Source organism: Ochotona princeps, chromosome 5, assembly GCF_030435755.1.
Source record: "Ochotona princeps isolate mOchPri1 chromosome 5, mOchPri1.hap1, whole genome shotgun sequence".
NCBI lineage: Eukaryota > Metazoa > Chordata > Mammalia > Lagomorpha > Ochotonidae > Ochotona > Ochotona princeps.
In genome coordinates this window covers 68131034-68152556 of record NC_080836.1, presented here as the reverse complement: position 1 = coordinate 68152556, position 21523 = coordinate 68131034, and the positions used below count along the sequence as shown (strand labels likewise).

General features: G+C 43.8%; 1 protein-coding gene across 4 annotated transcripts in view; it reads right to left on the bottom strand.

Annotated features, from left to right (window-relative positions):
* Nucleotides 1-21523, bottom strand: part of MYO1B (myosin IB) — a 173301-nt gene that overhangs the window by 122434 nt on the left and 29344 nt on the right. For all 4 annotated transcript variants that reach the window (XM_058664747.1, XM_058664746.1, XM_058664748.1 and 1 more), the window contains exon 2: nucleotides 15757-15900. In XM_058664747.1, the coding sequence (XP_058520730.1) occupies nucleotides 15757-15891 (135 nt within the window). In that variant the 5' untranslated portion in view covers nucleotides 15892-15900. The remainder of the gene's footprint in view (nucleotides 1-15756; nucleotides 15901-21523) is intronic.

Below are 21523 nucleotides of genomic sequence, written 5' to 3'. Positions count from 1 at the left end.
TATTTGTTGACCCAATGACTGATACACACCAGGTGCATTCATCACAAAGAAAAGTCAGCAGGACAAGCCACTGACTCTTCAACTATTCTTACGTTGAAATACAACGCCAAACACTGTATATACTCCCCAGTGTTTTACTGAACAGGTATGCCAGGTGTTGCCATTGAACGAACTTTTTAATTTTATTTTCCATGAACATTTGAAGGATCCTTTCTAGTTCCCTTCTGCTCTGGTTTCTTGTCCTACTATGGTGGGACATTTGAACAATGAGCAGAACAATTCCTTCCATCCCTGGAGGCATACTCCCTTTGAAATGTGAATTTCTGGGCCCAAAATGCCAGCATCCTCCATAGCGGATGGTTTATGTCCTTGCTGCTCTACCTCTGATCCAGTTCCCTGCTTATGGGCTGGGCAGCAGAGGATGGCCCAAGCACTTGGGCCCCTGCTACCTATATGGCAGATCTGGAACAAGCTCCTGGCTTCAGGCTAGCCTAGTCCCAGCCACTATAGCCATCTGTGGAATAAACCAGAGGATATTTGTGTGTGACGATATGCCCCATTCTTTTCACGACTGGCTGAAAAACCAAGATGTAAATCAGCTCAAGTAACCCAATGGGGAGGTCAGAGACAGAGCCCAGGTTGTCTGTCCTACACAGCCTGCCAGTGGCTGGATAAGTAAGTGCAGCCATTGTGCAACATCCGGGACCAGTTAGGCCACCAAATGCCTAAAGCTTCTTAGTAAGCCCAGGCAAGAACAGCAATACAAGACCGAAAGCCCAAGCGCTATTCCTGATGACTGTGAACCCATGACGGCTGTTTTCAGCCAGACTGCTGGGAGTGGTTTGTTACACAGTGACAGTAACTGGTACCACTACAAAGCAAAAAAGCTCAATAAACCACAAAAGGGGCCCAATTTAAATAAACATGACCAGAAACTATACCTACCCTCTATTCCATTTTATGCACATTTCAGATAGGTAAGCTTAGACAGTGACTTTCTAGTAGGCTTGTCCTTTATTGTGACTCCTACCCTTGCTGTTCATGGGTCTCCGAGAGTTTCTTGCATATTAGCCAAAGATTTAAACATGTCCTCATGTGCCTGCCGAAGAACCTCAATGTCCACAGCCACAGTCCTTGTTCCTCTGAGACTCAGACACCCCTGAGAGCAGCTGACTGGCTAGGTAGGATTTCAAATTCTACTCTAGTTCATGAAAGCTTCTCGTGCTCCATTTAGCACCAGATGTAAGTCTTTTTCAGAGATGAGAACACCAGAGACCAGAAAGTTCCATGTTTAGACTTATGTGTAACATATCACTGGTTCGCACAAACCACTGCATGTTACTGAGTTGATGTTTTGCTATTACAGAATGCTCTAAAGAAGATAATGAAGAAATGAGTAGCCTATCCCTTCCCTGTCCTACCACCTCCACAATGCTGAACGTAGCACTCCCCAATGTTCACATGCATTCACACTTCCATCAACATGCAACAGCAAGCTCCCTCCAGCCTCCTGCCCTGTAGGTCTATCCTCTGACATCTGGAGGGGAGAGAGGGGGAGGAAAGAAGAAGAGAAGGAAACAAAAAGAAATGGAAAAGCTCTATCTTTCCTATAAATGGCACCTTCGATTAGCAGGCCTATTTTTTTTTTTACTTCTCAAGGGCAGATTTTTAAATAAGAATCTACAAATATTTCTAGGTCAAAAGCATCTGCACCTTTCCATTTCAACTATCTCTGGCCGTGAACCACCAGTGTCCAAGCATTCTCAATGAAATCACAGCCAGGTCTGAAATTTCTTTTTTTGGAGAACATTCAAGTCAGCAAGCTCTATCCCCCAGCTAGTAACCACTCCCAAAGGTCCCTTCACTCCCAAAATATATAATGTGAAACCCAAGCACTTCATTCTATAAGTTGTTTCTTCCAGAACACAGTCCTCAGAGAGGAGGAGTTAAGGGCCAGAAAAAAAGCACTGGTGGTCCTCACCTGCAACACCAGGTATTCTGTTCAACTCTAGCAACTGCACATGTGCTGCCGCTGGCCTGTCTAGGGCTCTTAGGTCTCGCCTTGCCATTTGGAAACGGCTATACAGCTAATCCTGAAAAGAAAAATCCCTGTAGCCTCACTCACTTGCATTCTAACCCCATGTCTAACTTGGCCTATGCTATCCCAGCATCCCAGCACACTGCAACAAACAGCGGCAACACCTGAAACTGAAAAGAGGTAAAGGTGCCGTTCTACAGCTGTTCTCTTTCCAGTATTTGACTATAACTCAATCTAAGAAATAAGATTATCATAATCAAGGATGTGTCTATGCACATGCTCATACACCTGAGATAAAAATTTCATAAAATCAAAATTACCCTTACCACGTGATGCTCTAATAGCTTTTATCCAATTCTAGGTGCTACAATTTTCTTCTATAAGTGTTATTCCTAATCCATTCAATGGCTTTCATGAGATTAATGAGATTTAGGAGGAAAAAATACAGTTTAAAAAATAGTGCTATAGGAACAGGTATTGTACATGAGCGGGCTAAGTCACTGCCTGGGCTGCCTACATCCAGGGCTAAGTCACTGCCTGGGCTGCCTACGTCCAGGGCTAAGTCACTGCCTGGGCTGCCTACGTCCAGACCAGAGTACCTGGATTGGATTCCCACCTCTGCTCCTGACTCAGCTTCCTGCTCACACCCAAAATTCTTCCTGAATCTAAAGCTCCTGCTTTATTGGGCTCTCACAAAGCCTCCTATCTGAATACCATCTACCAGATAGAATTTTCTTCAGGATAAATTTTAGTTGTTTGCCTGTCTCTGGGTGTGTTAAAAACCCACCCTGAAGCCTAATAAACATCCGGCAGGTAATAAACATGCATACACCATTTTGTTAAACTATCTTAAACCCCCATGAAACAGATGGAAATTCTCTATCTAAATGCCCAGAACAACAGACACAAAGAAGCCAGTGAAAGAACCACAACAGCTAGCAGAGTGAAAGCAAGGGCTGGAGCCAAGGTGTCATGACAGCGTGCAATCCACACTGGCTGTGAGCCTTGGAAGTTCTAGTAGCCAGCAGCAGGGAGCACAGCCTCATCGCAGGAAACCTGTGTTGGGCAATGCCTTCCACGATGCTTTCAGCATCTGTTTAACAAGGTGGTGCTGTGTTGGGCCAAAGCTCCCCAGCAGACCACACGAGGAAGGCCCCACCTGCTTCCAGGAGGGCATCTGAAAATTTCATGCAAAATGGAAACAAAAGACAAATATCTACGGGTGCCAAGGAATTCTGCAATGCACGGATAGCTTGTTCAAACTGCACAGTTTCCACTTGATTGATACCTCTTAACTGATAAATAAACAAAAGGAGGAAAAGGAAATCAGCTTACAGGGAAAATGTTTCACCTCGACAGAAAAGATTTCATCACAACCATCCATCAGCTTCAGAGAAATACGTCAGGGAGTGGTAACGTATCAGACAGGATTTCCTGAACTATCCAACTAAGCACTAATTCCTGTCTTCAGTGACACCAGAGACACAAGTATCAGAGAACGAGTACTCATCACCAAGTCTTGGTATTTCCACCCTGAAGTAGTGAGTTTAAATCCAAGGGGGTCAAGACATGGACACAAAAAACCCCCAACATAACAGTGCCGACTAGGAGGCTGAGTTTAGGCTGCAACCATCGAACAAGGAAGCAGCACATTCTCAGCAAAAGAGGTGTGCCTTACAGACAGAGCAGGGAATTTAAGAGTTAACTACTCTCAGATAAGATTTAAGCAATCTCTGGCTAGGTAGCCTTATTATCTCACTATCTAAAGGAGTGTCTCAGGTTTACAGGAAGTTAAGGTCAACAAGCAGCCCCAGAAGTCAGATCTGCAGGGTCTGAGCAGCTTTCAGAGGCAGTGATGATTGGGTGGCAGAGAGAGTGGTGAAGAGGGAAGGGGGTTGCAGCAATGTGCCCTCCCAAAAAGAACACCATACAAGCTCTGTTCTTCCCTGTTTTACTTTGTTGGAAGAGGTTTCTTTCAAATATATTCTATTTTTTTAAGATTTATTTATTTGAAAGGCATAGTTACAGACTGAGAGTGTGCAAGAGGTCTTCCATCAGGTGGTTCATTCCCCAAATGGCTGCAATAATCTGAAGCCAGGAGCTTCTTCCAGTCTCCCCCATCTTCGGCCATCCTCCACTCACCACCCGCCCCACCCCCCGGCACATCAACAGGAAGTTGGATCAGAAGCAGAGCAATCAGGATTCGAACCGACACCCATATGGGATGCTGGTGCTACAATGTGAGTTCCCAGACCACGCTTTCAATCAAACTTGCAGAATCACCAGGTGCAGAACCACCGGCTTTCCCATCAGAAAACAGAACTGTTAACAATGAAAGGAATGATGATACCATGCCTCACAGCCAGGCCAAAACACACAACTTCCCCAACTCTATAGCAGCGATACTTGCTTTTTCCTTTTGGGTCAACGTTTTAAATAGTCACAGCTCTTAACTGCAACTCAATCTATTTGCTAAACGTATGAACTGCCAGGGACCCACATAGCTATTTGCACACCCATGTTCATAGCAGCAGCATTACTCACCATCACCAAAAGGGGGAAGGAGCACAGTGTTACCAGCAGACAAATGGACAAATAAAGACATAGCAGAGTCATGTGCAATGGAACCTTATTCAGCCTTACAAAGGAAGGAAATCCTGACACGTGCTATCACACAGATCACAACAGCGATAGAGGCAGAAAAGACCTCCACAGGCACATCCCACAGAAAAGAAATGGAAGAGTTTTCCTAGATTTGATTTCCTGAAATCAAACTGTAGACAGCCTTGAACTTGAGGAATTCTAAACTTTGGTCTGATGAAGTTCAGTGAATAATCAGGTTGAGGTTATAAAACCAATTGCATGTGAAGCCTGACCACCCTGACTTAAGCCCTACCCTCAGATGCTATGCCCACCATGATAATAATGCTTCATATGTATCTGAAATACTGTACTAACCTTGGCTCCACACTACCTGGCAAATTTTTCAATTTTATGTGAAGTTGGGCACATCACTGAATTCTTCATCTAAGCAAGCACAATACTTCCAATTTCTCCCTCATTTAATTCTGAGACGTGGCGAGAGTATGTGCCAAGGCACGCAGCACAGGAATTGACACCCGACAAGCGACACGAGCATTCCCTGTTGGAGTTCTGTAAGTGCACTCTGGCTCTATGTGAATCTGCCGGCCACTGCAAGTAGCCAAATCAGAACTCGGAAGCCTTCACTGAGAAAGTTTAAACCCCAATCAACTCCATGGGAGAACCTCAGAGTGCCTCAAGCCCTAGGGTCTCCAAGATGCTTACAAAATGGTCTTTGTTGACAGGAAGTTGTTGGATCATCAGATGAGCATAGGAGGTGTATGTATCTGAGCAAAGCCGACAGGAAAAGCACAGTGCTGGGACAAGCCGGGTAAGAGTCATGAGAAAGAACAACACAGTGCTCACATCCTGATGAGGATGAGCTACTCTCTTCCTGGGTCTCACATCCTGGGAATCTCATCACGCGGCATCAAGAAAACACATGCCACAATGATGGCGATTAGTCATCTGCAAAACTTCACAAATTCCCTTGAAAAGGACCTCTGTCTGCACTGGATTTTTTTTGAGGACACAGTATTGTCCACCGACCTAAAACAACTGCAAGGTAGGTAGGATTTTTAATATTTCTACCACTAAGAAATGTTCAATATTTGCAAAGATATACTAACCCCAACTGGACACTACACAATATATACATGTATCCAAACATTATGCAACTTGTATGTGTCAGGTAACAGAAAATTGTAAGAATTGTTTCAAAAGAGAGGAAAAACTACTGCCAAGATGGTCTAAGTGAAAATTCAAGTGCCAAGCCAGTAACAGACTTGTGTCTCTTTGAGTCTTCCTAAGACAATAACTCTGTGTGTACACTTCACATCCCTCCCTCGATGCATTCATGATGAAAGAAGTATTTGTGATAAATATGCAACACATAGGAAAACTGACAATGAGACCAACTTGTTTTCACAATGCAAGGAACTACTGAAATATTTGTCACAGGTTTCTCCATGAGTTTGTGACAATGGCAGAGCTTCACGCCAAAGCTTTCCACATCCCAGCCGGTAAGGGCAGCAGAGAACTGTGGTTTGCTGGAGCTCTTTCAGGAACCTTGCACCCTATGTACAATGAGTACACCCCAGAATGCCCAACAGGCCATTCTCATGCCACAAGAGAATGAGGATGAGCCAGTTCCCATACAACAGAGTGGTCCCCTGGAGGTGTTCCTGATGCTTCCGAGCCCGCACTGGCTGCTTATCTCATCTGCTCCTCCACGGCTCCTGCCTGAGCACGGACCATCACGGCCTCTCTCAACACCATCACTGCCAGTAGCTCGGTGCTACTGATGGTCTACCTTTCCTGTAGTTCTCAATTTGCAGCTTGAGGAAGGGATCTAGCCTCATTCCGCTTTTCCTATAAACCATACCTGACATTCCTGGCCTTGGGCCAGGAGCTCCATGCAGCAGAGGCCAAGAGGTCATACAAAGCAAAAGCTGCCTAAGATAGCTGCAAGCCTGTCAGGCACAGTCGTGGCTGGTCCTGTCCAAGACATGCCCACACCACCCTCATATTATCTTTCGTTCCTGGGCTGCCAGTCATTCAGACTATGAATTATAGAACTATATATGAGCTCCATGCCACGCTGAAAGTTGGCTAAAAATAATCACCTCCGGCAGCCTTTACTTTGGAGATGGATAATACAATACTGCCATATCTTTGTGAACTCCATGATGAAACAAGCATTTTCCAAATAGATGGCCTTCTCAAGATCCAACAGAACTCTAACGTAAAATGCAGAGCGTCCTCTATTACAACCACAGTGCTTGCTGTAAAATCTTAACAAAATTAGTATGAGGTTGTCTCAATGTAGAAATGCAGAAAAAATTGAGCTGTACAACAAATACCAGAGAGAGGAGAGAAAGAAGAAATCAAGCACTAAAATATCTCCATGTGTGAAACTTGGAAGTGTTCCTGAGGGACAGCACTGTGGAGTGGTGGGTTAACCTGCAATGTTAGCATCCCATAGGGGCACCACTTTGAGTTCAGGCTGCTCCACTCCTGATCCAGCTTTCTGCTAATGCACCTGGGAAAGCAGGAGAAGATGGCCCAAGTGCTTCAGTACCTGCACCCATAGGGGTGACCTGGACGGAGTTCCTGGCTCCTGGTCTGGGTCTGACCCAGCCCTGGATTTGGCAGGCCTTTAGGGAGTAACCAGCAGACGAAGTTCTCTCCAATTTCCTACTTTTCAAACAATCTTTTAAAAACTAAAAACATCATCCTAGGCTCCAAGCTTCTCAGAGAATCAGCACCAACCATATTCTACTCCTATGTGCCAGGCACAGGACCAAGGCACCTCTTTCTTCTCACACCAACTCTAAAAAGTAAATCCTATGGTTATGTAAGTGGTCAAGATTCAGGCTTAGGTCAGTCTGCTAGAAGCCCATGTCTCAACCAAAAGCCACATTATCTCTCTCTACCCTTTCATGGTAGAGTTCAATGGAAAACACAACTTCCCACTAGAACTTAGGACCAGCATTAAAACATACCTGTACTACAGATGCAAAGGCTGAAACTAATGCTTCTCTAGAAGGACAGCCAACCTGGCCAACTGTTCCTCAGGCTGAACTGCTTCCTCTTTCTACCGTTTACTTCCCGGTGCCCACCACGGTCCTTCCAAAAGCTGACACTTCAGCAAAACTACTATTGAACCATAATTTCCTCAAGTCAAACCTTTAGAGTGGCTTCAATCAGAATATCTAAATATATTATAAATATTCCACAAATATTTCAAGTACTGCCTAGAGTCCACATGATTGAACTCTCTAAGACTGGTAAATAATAGATAAGTGGGTGTCAACTCTGAACATTCTAAGAGGAAGAAGTTTCTCAACCACCAAAGGGTTTAGAGAATCTTGTATGGGTTGAAAGTGGCCAGTTATTAAAATGAACCATGAGACTGACCACGCTCAGAAGTTAGACACAACATTTGTCTTTGGCCTTGTGAACTGCTGTTTTTCACCTGCTTCATCTAGCCTTCGGATGCCACGTCTCCACTCCAAGCAGACAGCAAATCCACACTCCTGAACAGAAACGCTGTGTTTGCTCCTTGCCTGAGCAGTCTACCTTTCAACACACCAGTGGGCCGCATGCTACTGACAGCACACCATGAACGCACACTCAGACCTGGGTGGCTCCTCCCAAGAGTGTGAGATCCTGTCCCCTCTTCCTTGCATGGGCTCTGTGGGGTCAACAAAGTTCAACGCAATTGGTTTTCCATCACGAGACAGGTAGGGTCTGTGGATGTAGAACTCACCAGAGGGCCAGCTGTCCATTAAATTACAGATTGCTCCTGTTGCATCCAAACCATTCTTTTGGGTTTGGGTTTTCTGAGTAAAGACCCACCTAGGTAGGAGAAAGAGCTTTCTCCTAAGCTTCCAACTCTAGAACAGGAAAATTTGTTTCCAATCAAACTAAAATTACACACCAGTACAATGGTGTGCAAGATTACATACCATTCTACTAACCACTATTACTTCTGGGAATAGGCCTGGGGCACTGATAGAAGAAAATTACATTTTATTTCACAAATGCTTAAGCTATTTTAAATGTTTTGAAAAGGCATGTCATTATTCTTGTAATTTAGGAGAAAAGAGATTTTTTTAAAAGAAATTAAAAAAAAAAAGCCAAACACTTGGGGAACAGCCGGGAAGCAGCCATAACACTCAACTGGACTATAATTTCTAGCTTTGCTTTCTGCCAACACCTCATGAGCTGGGAAGATGTCTGGACTCCAGATGAGAACACAGCCCTGGCTGACACCTCTGTCACAGCCAGAGAAGCACTGAGCAGGGCACCCCACCTCTCCGCCCACAGAAACAGCAAGAACAAACAATGTTAGTCTTAGTTGCTGAGTTTGGGCCCCTTTGTTTTGTAGCAAGAGAATACTAATAATTTATGTCAAACACTCACAGGAATATTTGATGCACCCTATAGACAGGGACTGTCATGGAAAGCATTCTGGAAATTTTCAATAAACATTTGTCCCTTGGTAATCATAGGGGACGGCTCCAAGTCCCCTATATAAAATGTCATCATGTTTGCACGGAAACACATACATCTTCCTGCATACAAGGGGACTTCACAAGGTTCACAGGAAATGCACATGACCACTTCATTTTCCAGGAACTTCTCAAAGCCTTTTATTTTAAACCATCTCTCAATGACTCATGATATCTAATACCATGTAACTGCTATGCAAATTGTCATTGATATTGTATAATATAGGAATAACAGGGAGTGTATTCACATTCAGTACAAACACAATTTGTTTTCCCAAATATCTTCAATATCAGGTTGGTTGAAAAGAAGACAACAGCAAAAACACAAAAATAAAGTTAATCATCGTTCTTCCCATTAGCTTTGCAATATTTAAAACCAAATACATAGTAATTAACACTTCAGCACCTTTCATAAAAACACCTGATGCCTAAAGAAGTGAAAAAGAATCCAAAACTGTTTTGAAGCAAATGATGCTACTGTGTGACCTGTGAGTCAGTAAGAAAATTAGTAGGGAAAAAAAAACTTTTGAAGGAATGACAATAAAAACAAAAATTTCAAAACCCAGGAGATGCAGCAAAAACAGAATTGGAATGGCTATTGATCTTGTATTTTGCATGAAGGTCACCTTATATCAGACAGAACATATGATATTTGTCCTTTTAGGGTTGACTTACTACACTGAGCATAATGGTGTCTAGTTCGGACCATTTGGTCTTCAGTGACACATTAGTCAATTCGTAGCATGTTATTTAACTTCATGCTGTAAAATTTCTATTTTTTTCTTCCTATTGTTGATTTTGTTTTATGGCTTTCCATTTAAGGGGAGGTAGAGTAACTGTATAATAGAGACTATCATATCCAGATGTGAAGCTACAATGCAGTATGCATCTCTATTTCCAAATCAAAGTTGGGACTCAAAATGAAACTGTTAAACATAGGATGCTAGACTCAGCCATTGTCCATACCTACAATGTCAGGATGTACTTAAATAGCAGAATGATGGACTTATGACTGCTTAGGAAGGACTATACTATTGTAATAATATAGGGGAAACCAGGGGGGGGGGGGGTTAAGGGGATTTGGGAAGGGAGAAAGGAAAATCCCAGAGGCTATGGAATTGTATCAAAATAATAAAACAAATGTATTTTTTTAAACAAATACCTTATCCCCACCCTTTGGGGATTCTAATACTAGTGCTGACTTTTAAAAATTAAAACAAATGTAATATTTTAATTTTTCAAAAAATTAAGACAATTTTCACTAAAATTCCAAAACAGGCACTTTTGCAACTGCAATTAGTTGACATAAGAACCTAAAATGGGACCAATTCAGATCTCCATTTTTGGATCATTCCCCACCTGACAATTCAGATAGAAAACTAAATTGACTGGGTGGCACCAAAAATACTTCTGTCCAGGAACAGACACCTTGGGTCTTCAGTTTCCAAATTTGCCCAGGGCCTTGTTCTTTCCCAAATTGCAGCTTTCCTGTTCCTGAGCAGAACCACAGTCCTGACCAGTCACCCTAAAAACAGAACACGGCTGGCTGCACCTCAGCTTGACTGTCTCCCACAGCCCAACAAGAGTCCACAGGAATCCCGCCAGCACCCAGCCAGCCTGAACATGGGGTGAAGAGGCCAGCAAGGTCTGGCAAAGGGCAGAAAGCATTCAAAAAACCAAGACTGGGACATGTCACCACCAGCATTCCCAGCCACTGACCAAACAGCATATCCTGCAGCTGGGCCCAGCTTGAACCACGCTCTGTCCAGAGACAGGAATAGAAGCACAGCCCTCCCTGGACCCTGAAAAACACCCATGAATCTGACATTATCCTATGCTTCTTCTCACATGATGTTCCTTCTCCAACCCAAACTCTAAACATCAGCATCTGAAACTATCGCAGACTGAGAACAGCGGCTGGGCCATGGATGCCTATGAACCAACTCGGAGCTGCCCGACCCAACTCTTGACACAAAACACTTGGGGACTTTCATATGAGCAGGCAAATAGACCTCCTCCACTAAAGCTGGGCCACATGATGCAGTACGCACTCCCAACATAACCTAATACTGACCAGCTCGAAACACCTCAACCCAACTCCAACTCCAGGTGCAGCGAGCCCACGAGAGAATCACCTTCCAGAGTTGGCTGCCCGCATGCAAAGGTCAGGGCGTCATCAGGAATTACGAGTACTCTGGAAAGCTGACAACTTATCCCAAAACAATCCCTCCACATTGCTCTCCTTGAAGGGTCATATGTCCTGGCAGGAGTGTGGGTATAGGCTGGCAGAACAGAGTCCCCAAGCCGAGAGCTGGGTCCCAGAGGAGTGGCTGAGAGTGAGGGTGTGCCCAAGGTTGTGAAGTCAGGAGCAAATGTCCCTCCAATCACTGGATCCCTCAACAACAACAAGGACAGCTCAGCAGGCTGGCACATGCGATCACCCTAGATGGTCACTCACTTTCACAGATAGTGGGTTGGCATTGCGGCACAGTAGGCTAAGCTATCACTGGTAGCCCGTATCTATGGCTACACTTCCAATCCTGTTTCCTGTTAAGGCACCTGAGAAAATGGCAGATGGCCTGATATTTGGGCCCCTGCTACTCTTGACAGAGATCTAGATATGATTCTGGGTTTCCACCTTGGGCATAACCCAGCCCCAGCCACTGCACCAATAGGGGGTAAATCAGCAAATGAAAGATAGCTATTTCTCTCTCATTCTACCTGTAAAATCAATAAATATACTTCCTTTGAAAAATAAAGTTAGATCATAAAAATAATTTTTAAGCTACATCCTTGCATTCTGAAATAGAATTAAGCAATGTGAGGTAGTGCCAGTAAAATATTGCATGTCATTAACTTAGCCTTGGGCAAGAGGCTAAACAGTTTTGCAGCAATCTATAAAAAGATGTAAAGCATGAATATTATCAGAATAAGAGCCAAGAATAGATTTCATAAGGACAGGATTCTGACATTTGAAACCAGGGAAACAGCAATCAAACTCATCTTGAAGGGTTTCTTAAATTAATTAAAAAAGTGATGCAGGTGTATGGTTTAAGTCCCATAATACAGATAAATAAGAGTGACACTCCTCCCCTCGTCTAACCCCATCCAACCCTGGTACAGTGTGCACTACAAGCACAAGTATGTTGGTAACATATGTACACACACCCACCATCCTTAAATACATTTTGATTATTCTGTATCCATTACTTTATAAGATCGGGTTTTTTTCCACCTAAAAGAGCACAGGGCCCTAGCATGACAGCCCAGTGGCCAAGATCCCATAAGGGATCCCATAAGTTCATGTACTGGCTGCCCCACTTCCGTCTAGCTCCCTGCTTGTGGCATGGGAAAGGAGTCGAGGATGGCCCCAACGCCTTGAGACCCTGCACCAGCGTGGGAGACCCAGGAGTGGGGCGCTCCTGGCTTCGGATCAGCTCAGCTCCGGCTAATGTGGCCACTTGGGGAGTGAATCAATGGACATAAGATCTTTCTCTGACTCTCCTTCTCTCTGTAAATTTGATTTTCCAATAAAAAAATGCAAAATAAATCTTTAAAAAAAAAGAGCATGTGGGCCAGCACTGTGACGTAATACGCTAAGCCTCTGCCTGCAGTGCCAGTATCCATACGGGTGCTGCTTCAAGTTCCGGTTATTCCACTTCTAATCTACCTCCCTGCTTGTGGCCTGGGAAAGCAGCAGAGGATAGCTCAACTCCATGGACCTCTGCCCCTACCTGGGAGGCCTAGAGGAAGCTGCTAGCTTTTGCCTTAGGATCAGCTCAGCTCCAGCTGGGACCTTTGGGGGAGTGAACCAGCACATGGAAGACTTACCTCTATCTCTCCTCTTTGTATTTCTTTCAAATAAAAACAAATCTTTAAAAAAAAGCATCATTATGAATACCAAGTAGTTAATAGTTTCTACTCTTTTTTCTATAATCAGAAGACTTTCCAAAGAGTAGTTTAGAAAATAAAATTATGTAGAGCTGAAACCCAAATATTTTGTCTACTAAAGACGCACAAATAGTAAGCCCAGCATGGTAGACTAGTGGCTTAAGTCTTCATCTTGCATGTGCCGGTTTGTGTGCCAGTTGCCCCCCCTTCCCATCCAGCTCCCTGCTTGTGTCCTGGGAAAGCAGTCAAGGATGGTGCAAGGCCTTGGGACCCTGCACCCACATGGGAGAACCAGAAGAAGCTCCTGGCTCCTGGTTTTGGATCCGCTCAGCTCTGGCTGCTGCAGCCAGTAGGGAAATGAATCAGCAGATGGAAGATCTTCCTCTCTGTATATCTGACTTTGCAATAAAATAAATAAATCTTTAAAAGAAAGTGCTCACAAATGGTAGCAGTTGGAATTTTGCCACAGGGGCACTGTTTCTATTCTTAGTACCCAAACCAGATATTTGAATGCAAGTAATGGTTCCATCTCCTTCCTATTTTCAATTTATCTAAAAATGAATTGTACTTCTTAGAGTCAAAAAGAAACATGATCAGCAATCTGTTACAACAAAATTGATTGCTTGTATCTTCATATCAATAAAGGCCAATGTTTAAAGGCTTTTCTTGCTTTCATTTCTCATTTATGTATTTGTATGTATGTATGTATGTATTTCTGAAGACTTTCTTATTCGAAAGTCAGAGTGAGAAACACGGATTTTCCATCTGCTGGTTCACTCCCCAAATAGCTGCAAAAGCCAGGACACAGCCAGGCTGAAGCCAGAAGACAGGAGTACTTAAGCCATTCTCCATTGCTTACTCAGGCACATTAGCAGTGAGATGGATGGTAAGTGGATAAACTGGGACTCAGACAGACACCACATGGGATACAACTGTAGGAGGCACTTAACCTGCTATACTCCACAACATTGGCCCCAGATCTCATGTTCAATCACAGCTGCAGAGCCACCAGCCTTTCTCACCCAGAAGAGACTATACTGGGAGGGAATGTGACACCATGCCTGTCAAGCCAAGCCACACCACTTCCTCACTCTGCAGCAGCAATTTATACTTTAGCCTTTTGGATAAACATTTTAAATATAGTCATGTCTCTGATCTGTTAACTGCCCCTCCTGGGGTATCACACAACTGGATATTTTAAAAGCAGGACTCAGATGTTGCAGAGTATTATCAACTTGCCCCACCTCCCACAGTAGGAATCCAGGTACCTGAAAGGCTCAATGACCCAACCATGACTATATCAAAAGCAAATCAATCCACTAAGCTATCTTTCCCACACAGTAGGTGTTACAGTCTGCGTGTCTGTGTCCTACCAACATGTGTACGTTGAAATGATGCTTTGACAAGTGGGGCCTTGTCAGGTGACTGAGTATTGAGGGAATGTGGCTGGCGCTTTTAACAAAAAAAAAAAAAAAGAGGGCGCCCCATGAGGCTTCTAGCTTCTGCCTTCCACTATAGAAGAAAACAGCAAGCAGCACCATCCACAGGCCAGAGAGCAGGGCCCCTAGACAGTGTGCCGGTCCCTTCATCCCCAACATCCCCAGAATTGCAGGAAGAAATTTCTTACATTTTGTAAGTCACTCAATTTATGCTATTTTGTGATAGTAGCCACATAGAAAAAGTTGCCTACCTAGAAAGGCAAGCTACGGGTGATATAAAATAATGCAACTTATTAATCTTGCAGGCAATGAAACATACATTAGTTCCACAAAAAATTACAATTGATCCTGCTTCTACCACTTTAGTCTCTCTCCTTTACTTCTCCTTATAGGATAACAGAAAAAAAAAGTGGGGGGGGGGGGGGACGACTATTATATCCCAGTTATCCAGTTCAACGTACACAGATGTGCTGGTTGAAAACTGGGAAAGAATTTTATAGAGATGAAAGTTATTAAAACTATTTCCATCCAGTCCATCCCGTTTTGTTCTCAGCTGCTGACATAGGGAATCAACACTCAGCTAACAATGCAGCTTTCTCTACAGACCACAAAGTATCTGTTTTATGCATACTCCAGAGATGTTGCATACAAATGTATTTGTGACTCACGTTTTAAATATTTTGAGAACCTGATAGTTAAAGTAGCATTATGAAACCCTTTATACAGAACTTCCACAGAATAAAATTTTCTCCCATTACTGCATACATTTACAGGAGATCACTCTTTGCATACGGCATTAAATGTTTCTGTTAGCAGTATGGAAACTACCCCCAAATCTCTGGGAACCAAGTGCGTATCCATATCCAGTCAGCTGACCCTGCCCCTACCAACACAAACTTCAAGTGTTCATTTCTTCTTGGACAGGTTGTAGTGTTACATTTTGATGAGCAGCTTCTCAACAATTACGCTTGCAAACCTCCTGAAGGCAGCTATGGGCAAACTTTGAAATCCTTTCTAAACACATGTCGCTCACACGCTCTACTGTAAAATGACCCCACTACCCAGCACCACACTCTGCACACGGCTGATATTCTATAAACACCACTATGAAGACTCATCTAATTAATATCACCCCTGTGCTAAATCAGCAAACACTCCACACTCTTGCTGAGGACATGAACAAGTTTCTCTGGACTCTTAGCAACAAAGAGGAAAAAAAAAAACAGACTGTCTAAGGCAGAAAAGTCAGTTCTCTGCCATCATGTCCAGAGTCTAAACAGGGTTTACTCACATAGATTTCATTATGGTCAAAACGCTTCTTGAGATTGTCAATGAAGGTCTCCTCGTTGAGAGGTTCCAAAAGAACCATATCTCCAACTCCAATCATGTTGTCCAGAAGTGATGTTTTCACCTCCATCTTGGCCATGGTCGTGTGCTGTGGAAGAGCAAAAGGGGTCAATTCAAATGGGCAAAGTTATCTCAGTTGGGTTCTTGGCACCACTGAAGAGTGCCACACTGGCACCTCCAGATGACCTTCCCCAGCCTCCCACATGTCACAGCCTTCACTTCATACAATTGGCGTTGGAAGCCTTAGCCTGGCAGCAGTCATCCCATTTGCCAATCTGCTGCCACAAATGAACCAACCCCCTCCCTGTCCAACCTTATAGGCAAAGTCCATCCACAGAAGGAGCCATGAGGAAGTCATGGTCTCCTTTTCTTTAGACCCTCACCCCATCCCCTAGTCAGAGTTGCAAGATTACAAGGGAAGAATCAACTCTATCCTCCCCCAATCCTTGCACATCAACATCCAGTCTGGAACTTTCATGGCTCTTCTTCTGCTAGGATCTCACCAACCAGCATTCCATAAGGAAATTCAGCATGCTTTTTTCTCAAGAAACATCTTTTAAATGATGTGGCTATTATTTAATGCTTGTTGGCCACTTATCAGATACCATATGAAGAACTTTATGTGCATTATTCATTTGATCCCCATAATAATTCTATGAAGTTAGATACTATTATCCCCCATCTTAAGAAATGAAAATTGAAGCTCAAAAATTAAGAAATTTGTTATGGTTCCTTGACATTTCATGCTAAAGAACTCAATTACCACTTAGAACATTTCATCTCTAGGAAGAAATTTCATTCCTAGCACTCCAAATTGACTTACGATGCAAAGAATACAACCCACTTGTGAAGCAAAGGTTCCCTAAACAATATAATCTGCCAAAAATGATCTCCATATTCTTAAATACACTCTAACAGACACGTTGCTACAAAAGCAAAATCAAACTGACATATACAATGAACACACTAAAACACTAGTCTGCCTTTGGCTCAACAGAAGAAAAATCTAACAGATAACAACAGGCATGTTACAAAAGCATCATTCAAACCCCATGGTGCCACCCAACAGCAGAATGCTTTATCCCTGAGTTTCCCAATTTGATCACTATCAAGGCTATTAGAATTCTTTTAGGTATTAAAACAGGAAAATGTGCTGTATGGGCACACGCATGAATGTGTTTTCATAATTTTACCTAAAAGTACCAGGATTAAAAAGCCAAAGGGCAGAACTGAAATCATCTGGGACATTTCCTCTAAACGTTTTCCAAAGCAGAATTCAGTTTCATATGACTTCCAAGAACTAATAAAGAGTCACACTTCAGAATACTAATCAATTCTTACATATATGCATGGCCTGACAAGTGAGCAGAACATACATCTGATTCTTTCCACCAGGCATACTGTAGCCCATGAAGTTCATCTGCTTAGATCTTAGCAGTTTGTATCAATGGCTACCTATTCTAGGCAAGAATATCCAGTAGGTTAACTACATGTCACCTGCCTGCTGTAAAGATCACTCAGAAGTGCTGACAATCACACACTGCACTATTATTAATTATTAGTAACTTACATGAAGGCACAAACAACTTTCCTGACTCCATTAAAAATGTATGTATCTGGGACAGGGTGGCCAAAAAGCCAGAAGACAAGATAAAAAGAAGAGGTTCTCCCATAAACAAGAGTCAAGTAAGAAAGTGTTTAACAACTAAAACAAGAAAGTTTGTTTATCTGTTCTCAAAGATTTTTGGCTTTTTTTTCTTTTAATTTGAAAGAGCTAGAGAGAGATCTGGAAAAAGATCTTCCAGCCACCAGGTTCACTCTCCAGATGGCCACTGTTGGGCCACACTGAAGAGGGTGTCCCACATGGGTGGCAGGGGCCCAAACACTTGGGCTATCTTCTGCTGCTGTTTCCAGCCATATTATCAGGGGGCTGATGGAGACCGCAGCAGCTGGCAGATGCCATGATACGTCAGCACCGCAAGTAGTGGCATTACCCATTATGCCAGTGGCCACCTTCAAGTAATGTACTTAGAATTTCATGCTCATGAGAGCTGGTGCCATGCACAGTAGGTCAAGCCTCCACCTATGGCACCCGCATCACCTGTGAGTGCTGCTTCAAGTCCCGGCTGTTCTACTTCTGATACAGTTCCTTGTTAATGTGCCTGGGAAAGTAGCAGAGGATGACTCAAGCACTTGGGCCCATGCACTAACGTGGGAGACTGGGAGGAAGCTCCTGCCTCCTAACTTTGGACCAGCCCAGTTCCAGGTGTTTTGGCCACTTGGGAAGTGAACCAACAGTTGGAAGATCTGTCTCTCCACCTTTCAATAAAATCAGATAAATTTTATTTTTTAAAATTTCTTGCTAACTACCACTGGAACAAACAGTTCTAGGCATCACTGAAACCCAGATCCCAAAGCATGATTTCCTGCCTCAAATAGGCCAGACTTATTCAGAACAAAAAATGTAGAGTACTTGATGGGGGTGGTGGGGTGAGGGAGGTGGGCCTGGTCATTCCCTAGAGATGGAGAAACTGGGAAGGCAGCTAAGCTACCGCTAAAGCTGGTGGAAAGACACACAGGAATAGCACTGTGAGTGCCCAACCTTTGTCACAATGAATTAAGATTTCAAATTTCAGGTTCTCAGACTCAATCAAATGCCAAAAGCACTCTGGCTGTGACGCATTACATAGGACTTGGCAGATGAGGGAAGAAGGCTTAGGGATTAAACAGGAAGTCAACCTGTGAAGGGTGTCAGAAATAACCATTCCAAGCAATTTAAATTCAGCAATGCCGTTGAATGGGAAATCTCTGCCGCAAGTAACAGTAACTACGACAGCCCATCTTCCTCAGCAATTAAACCTGCTTTACATATTTTCAAATGAATCTCCAAGGAAGTTTACACATACTCTAACTTTCACACTTCTCCTCCAGCTTTATACTCTGAGGTGGAGTGGACAACAAATGCTGAGTTACAGGCACTTGATAGAAAGCAAAATATTCTGAAGCCACAACTTCTGCCAACCAAATCACAACAGTAAAGCAAGCCAAAGTGCACAGCGATGCCAAGATTCATCTGCATGGTCATTTTGGGTATTTTTATTTTAAGCGTTTAAGCGTCTAGGTGCCTGTGGGCAGGATACAGTAGAACCACCTTCCTTCTCAGGGTAGTTCACAGGACAAGGAGAAATGGTAGGTACTTCCACGTCTTCCTACAAAAACACAGCTTTCGCATTTTGAGATTACCATCCAAGTCTTGGTTCACTTTGACATCTCAACAAAAGTATCTGGTATGTTTGCTCCACCAAAAGAACCAAGTCTGTGGGCCCAGTGCAATAATCTAGTGGCTAAAGTCCCCGCCTTGCCTTCATCAGGATCCAATATGTGTGCTGGTTCTTGTCCCATCTGCTCTATTTCCCATCCAGCTCCCTGCTTGTGGCCTGGGAAAGCAGTAGAGGATGGCCCAGAATCCTGCGACCCTGCAATCATGTAGGAGACCCATAGAAGCTCGAAGCTCCTGGCTTTGGATCAGCTCAGCTCCAGCTTTTGCGGCTATTTGGGGAGTGAACCAGCGGAAGATCTTTCTCTGTCTCTCCTTCTCTCTGTAAATCTGACTTTCCAATAAAAACAAATATTTAAAGAAATTTTTGTTTTGTTTAAAGCAGGTTTGTTTCTCTGTGAAGGAACTAGCTAACAACTCCATGGAACAAATTTCACAATCACTTGCTAACTCAATATTGCCACAGACCATCAAAAAAATCCACATGGGTAAAAAAGATTTAAGATGTGAATGTGCATACAGCACTGGGGATCTTTTGAGATATACAGTCATAACAATTTTTCAGTCAACATCACCATACTCGATCATGGTCACATATTTTACAGCCAAGTACAATCATGGCCATCTTCGTTTGTAGAAACGCACTGTGATGCCTGCACATCTCCTAATCAGGCATTTCTCACAGCAGATTCCCTTTGCTAAGCAAGGAGTGGCTACAGACATGTTTTCTCCCTCCCTAAGAGTCGTCATGGGAATCCATGCTGCTCCAGGAAAGCCTCGACCATGTCATCATGCTCTAGAAATTAGCATGTGATCAAGGATAAGTTAATCAACATTTCCATTCCCAACCACCATAACTGATCCACAGGTGGGCATGGGAATGAGCTAGTGACTTCAGTTTGGATATCAGAACAGTTCTCTACCTCTGCAGGGTGTGACTTGGGGATGTGACTCTTGGAACTGCTGCACTCACCTGTGCTTTCAGGAGAGGGCTCATCCAAGACAGACAACACAAGGAAGAAGCAGGACAAGGAAACTGCTGAAATTATTAGTGCTGCAGCCCTAACCACATTACATGCTTCTGGATCAAGCTGCACCTGAAGCCTGTGACAACTCTCAAGTTCTCAGGTCTGTCAGCCAATTAGCTTTCTGTACTGTTGAACCTGCTCAAGTCGGTCTATCATTTGCAACAGAAAGCATCTTAGCTAACAAAAGAAATGAACCAGGAAGTAGAATGTTAATTCACACACTAAAATGTGTGGATGAGCTGAGCCAAGGGTAAGAGAGGGTATGACATTTCCTATCCTAGAACAGTGGAATGATCGCCCACCAGCTAAGCATCTGACAACCCCATAGCTTGTTCTCCCTTCAGACTTGGACCTGGTCCCTGGAAAAATAGAATTCAGGAAAATTTCATGATACTGGAGTATGTGCTGGCGACTCCTTTAATGTTCTACACTGGCTGTGATGCAGGTCTTTCCGAGAGGCCAGGGAGGGCTCTGTACATTGAGGTTACTAGAACTCAGGCAGGCGCAGCCCTCCAGCGGGGAGCACCCTATGCAGATGCTTCTCACACCTCGTAGCAGCCCCAGGGGGTTCTGCTACCCAAGAACTCATGAGAAAACTCCTAGGGAAGGCAGTAGCTCCAGTTGGGGTTACAAATCTATGTAAGCAAATCAACTTTCAAAACTACTATGCTGGAGGTCTACTGCCAAGGGAGAGTGGCTGACTGCATTACAACCATCAGGAAAACCACGCCAGGATCTTCAATCAACCCTAGAAGAACAGAAGACAGAACTGCTTAAGTAGATCACAGCAGCCAACTCCATGCCTTCTCACCAATACTCAGGACAGGCCTATGTGAGAAGGATGAACAAAGGCCATTTTCTTTCTTTCTTTTTTTAAGATTTATTTTTACTGGACAGTCAGATATGCACAGGAGGAAAGAGGAAGATTTTCCGCCTGATGATTCACTCCCCAAGTGACCACAATGGCTGGTGCTGCGCCGATCTGAAGCCTGGAGCCAGAAACTTCCTCCAGGTCTCCCACATGGGTGCAGGATCCAAAGGCTCTGGGCCATCCTTGACTGCTTTCCCAGGCCACAAGAAGGGAGTTGGATGGGAAGTGGAGCAGCCGGGATTAGAACCGGCGCCCATATGGGATCCCGGCATGTTCAAGGCAAGGGCCTTAGCCGCTAGGCCACTGAGCCAGGCCCAAAGGTGAGGAACCTCTGGGGAGGGAGTAATTGCCTTCAGCCAGTGCAGCCTACAGCAGCGGTGCATTAGTTTGTCAGTTCCTAGCTGTTCCTGGATCTCCAGTTTAGGTAATACCAGCTTTACCCATTTTTCTGGAAGTACCCATTTTCTTGGGAGGCAGTGCACCAAATCTACTACAAAATCCAAAAGAGAGATCTGCCCTCTCCCAGCACCAGGGC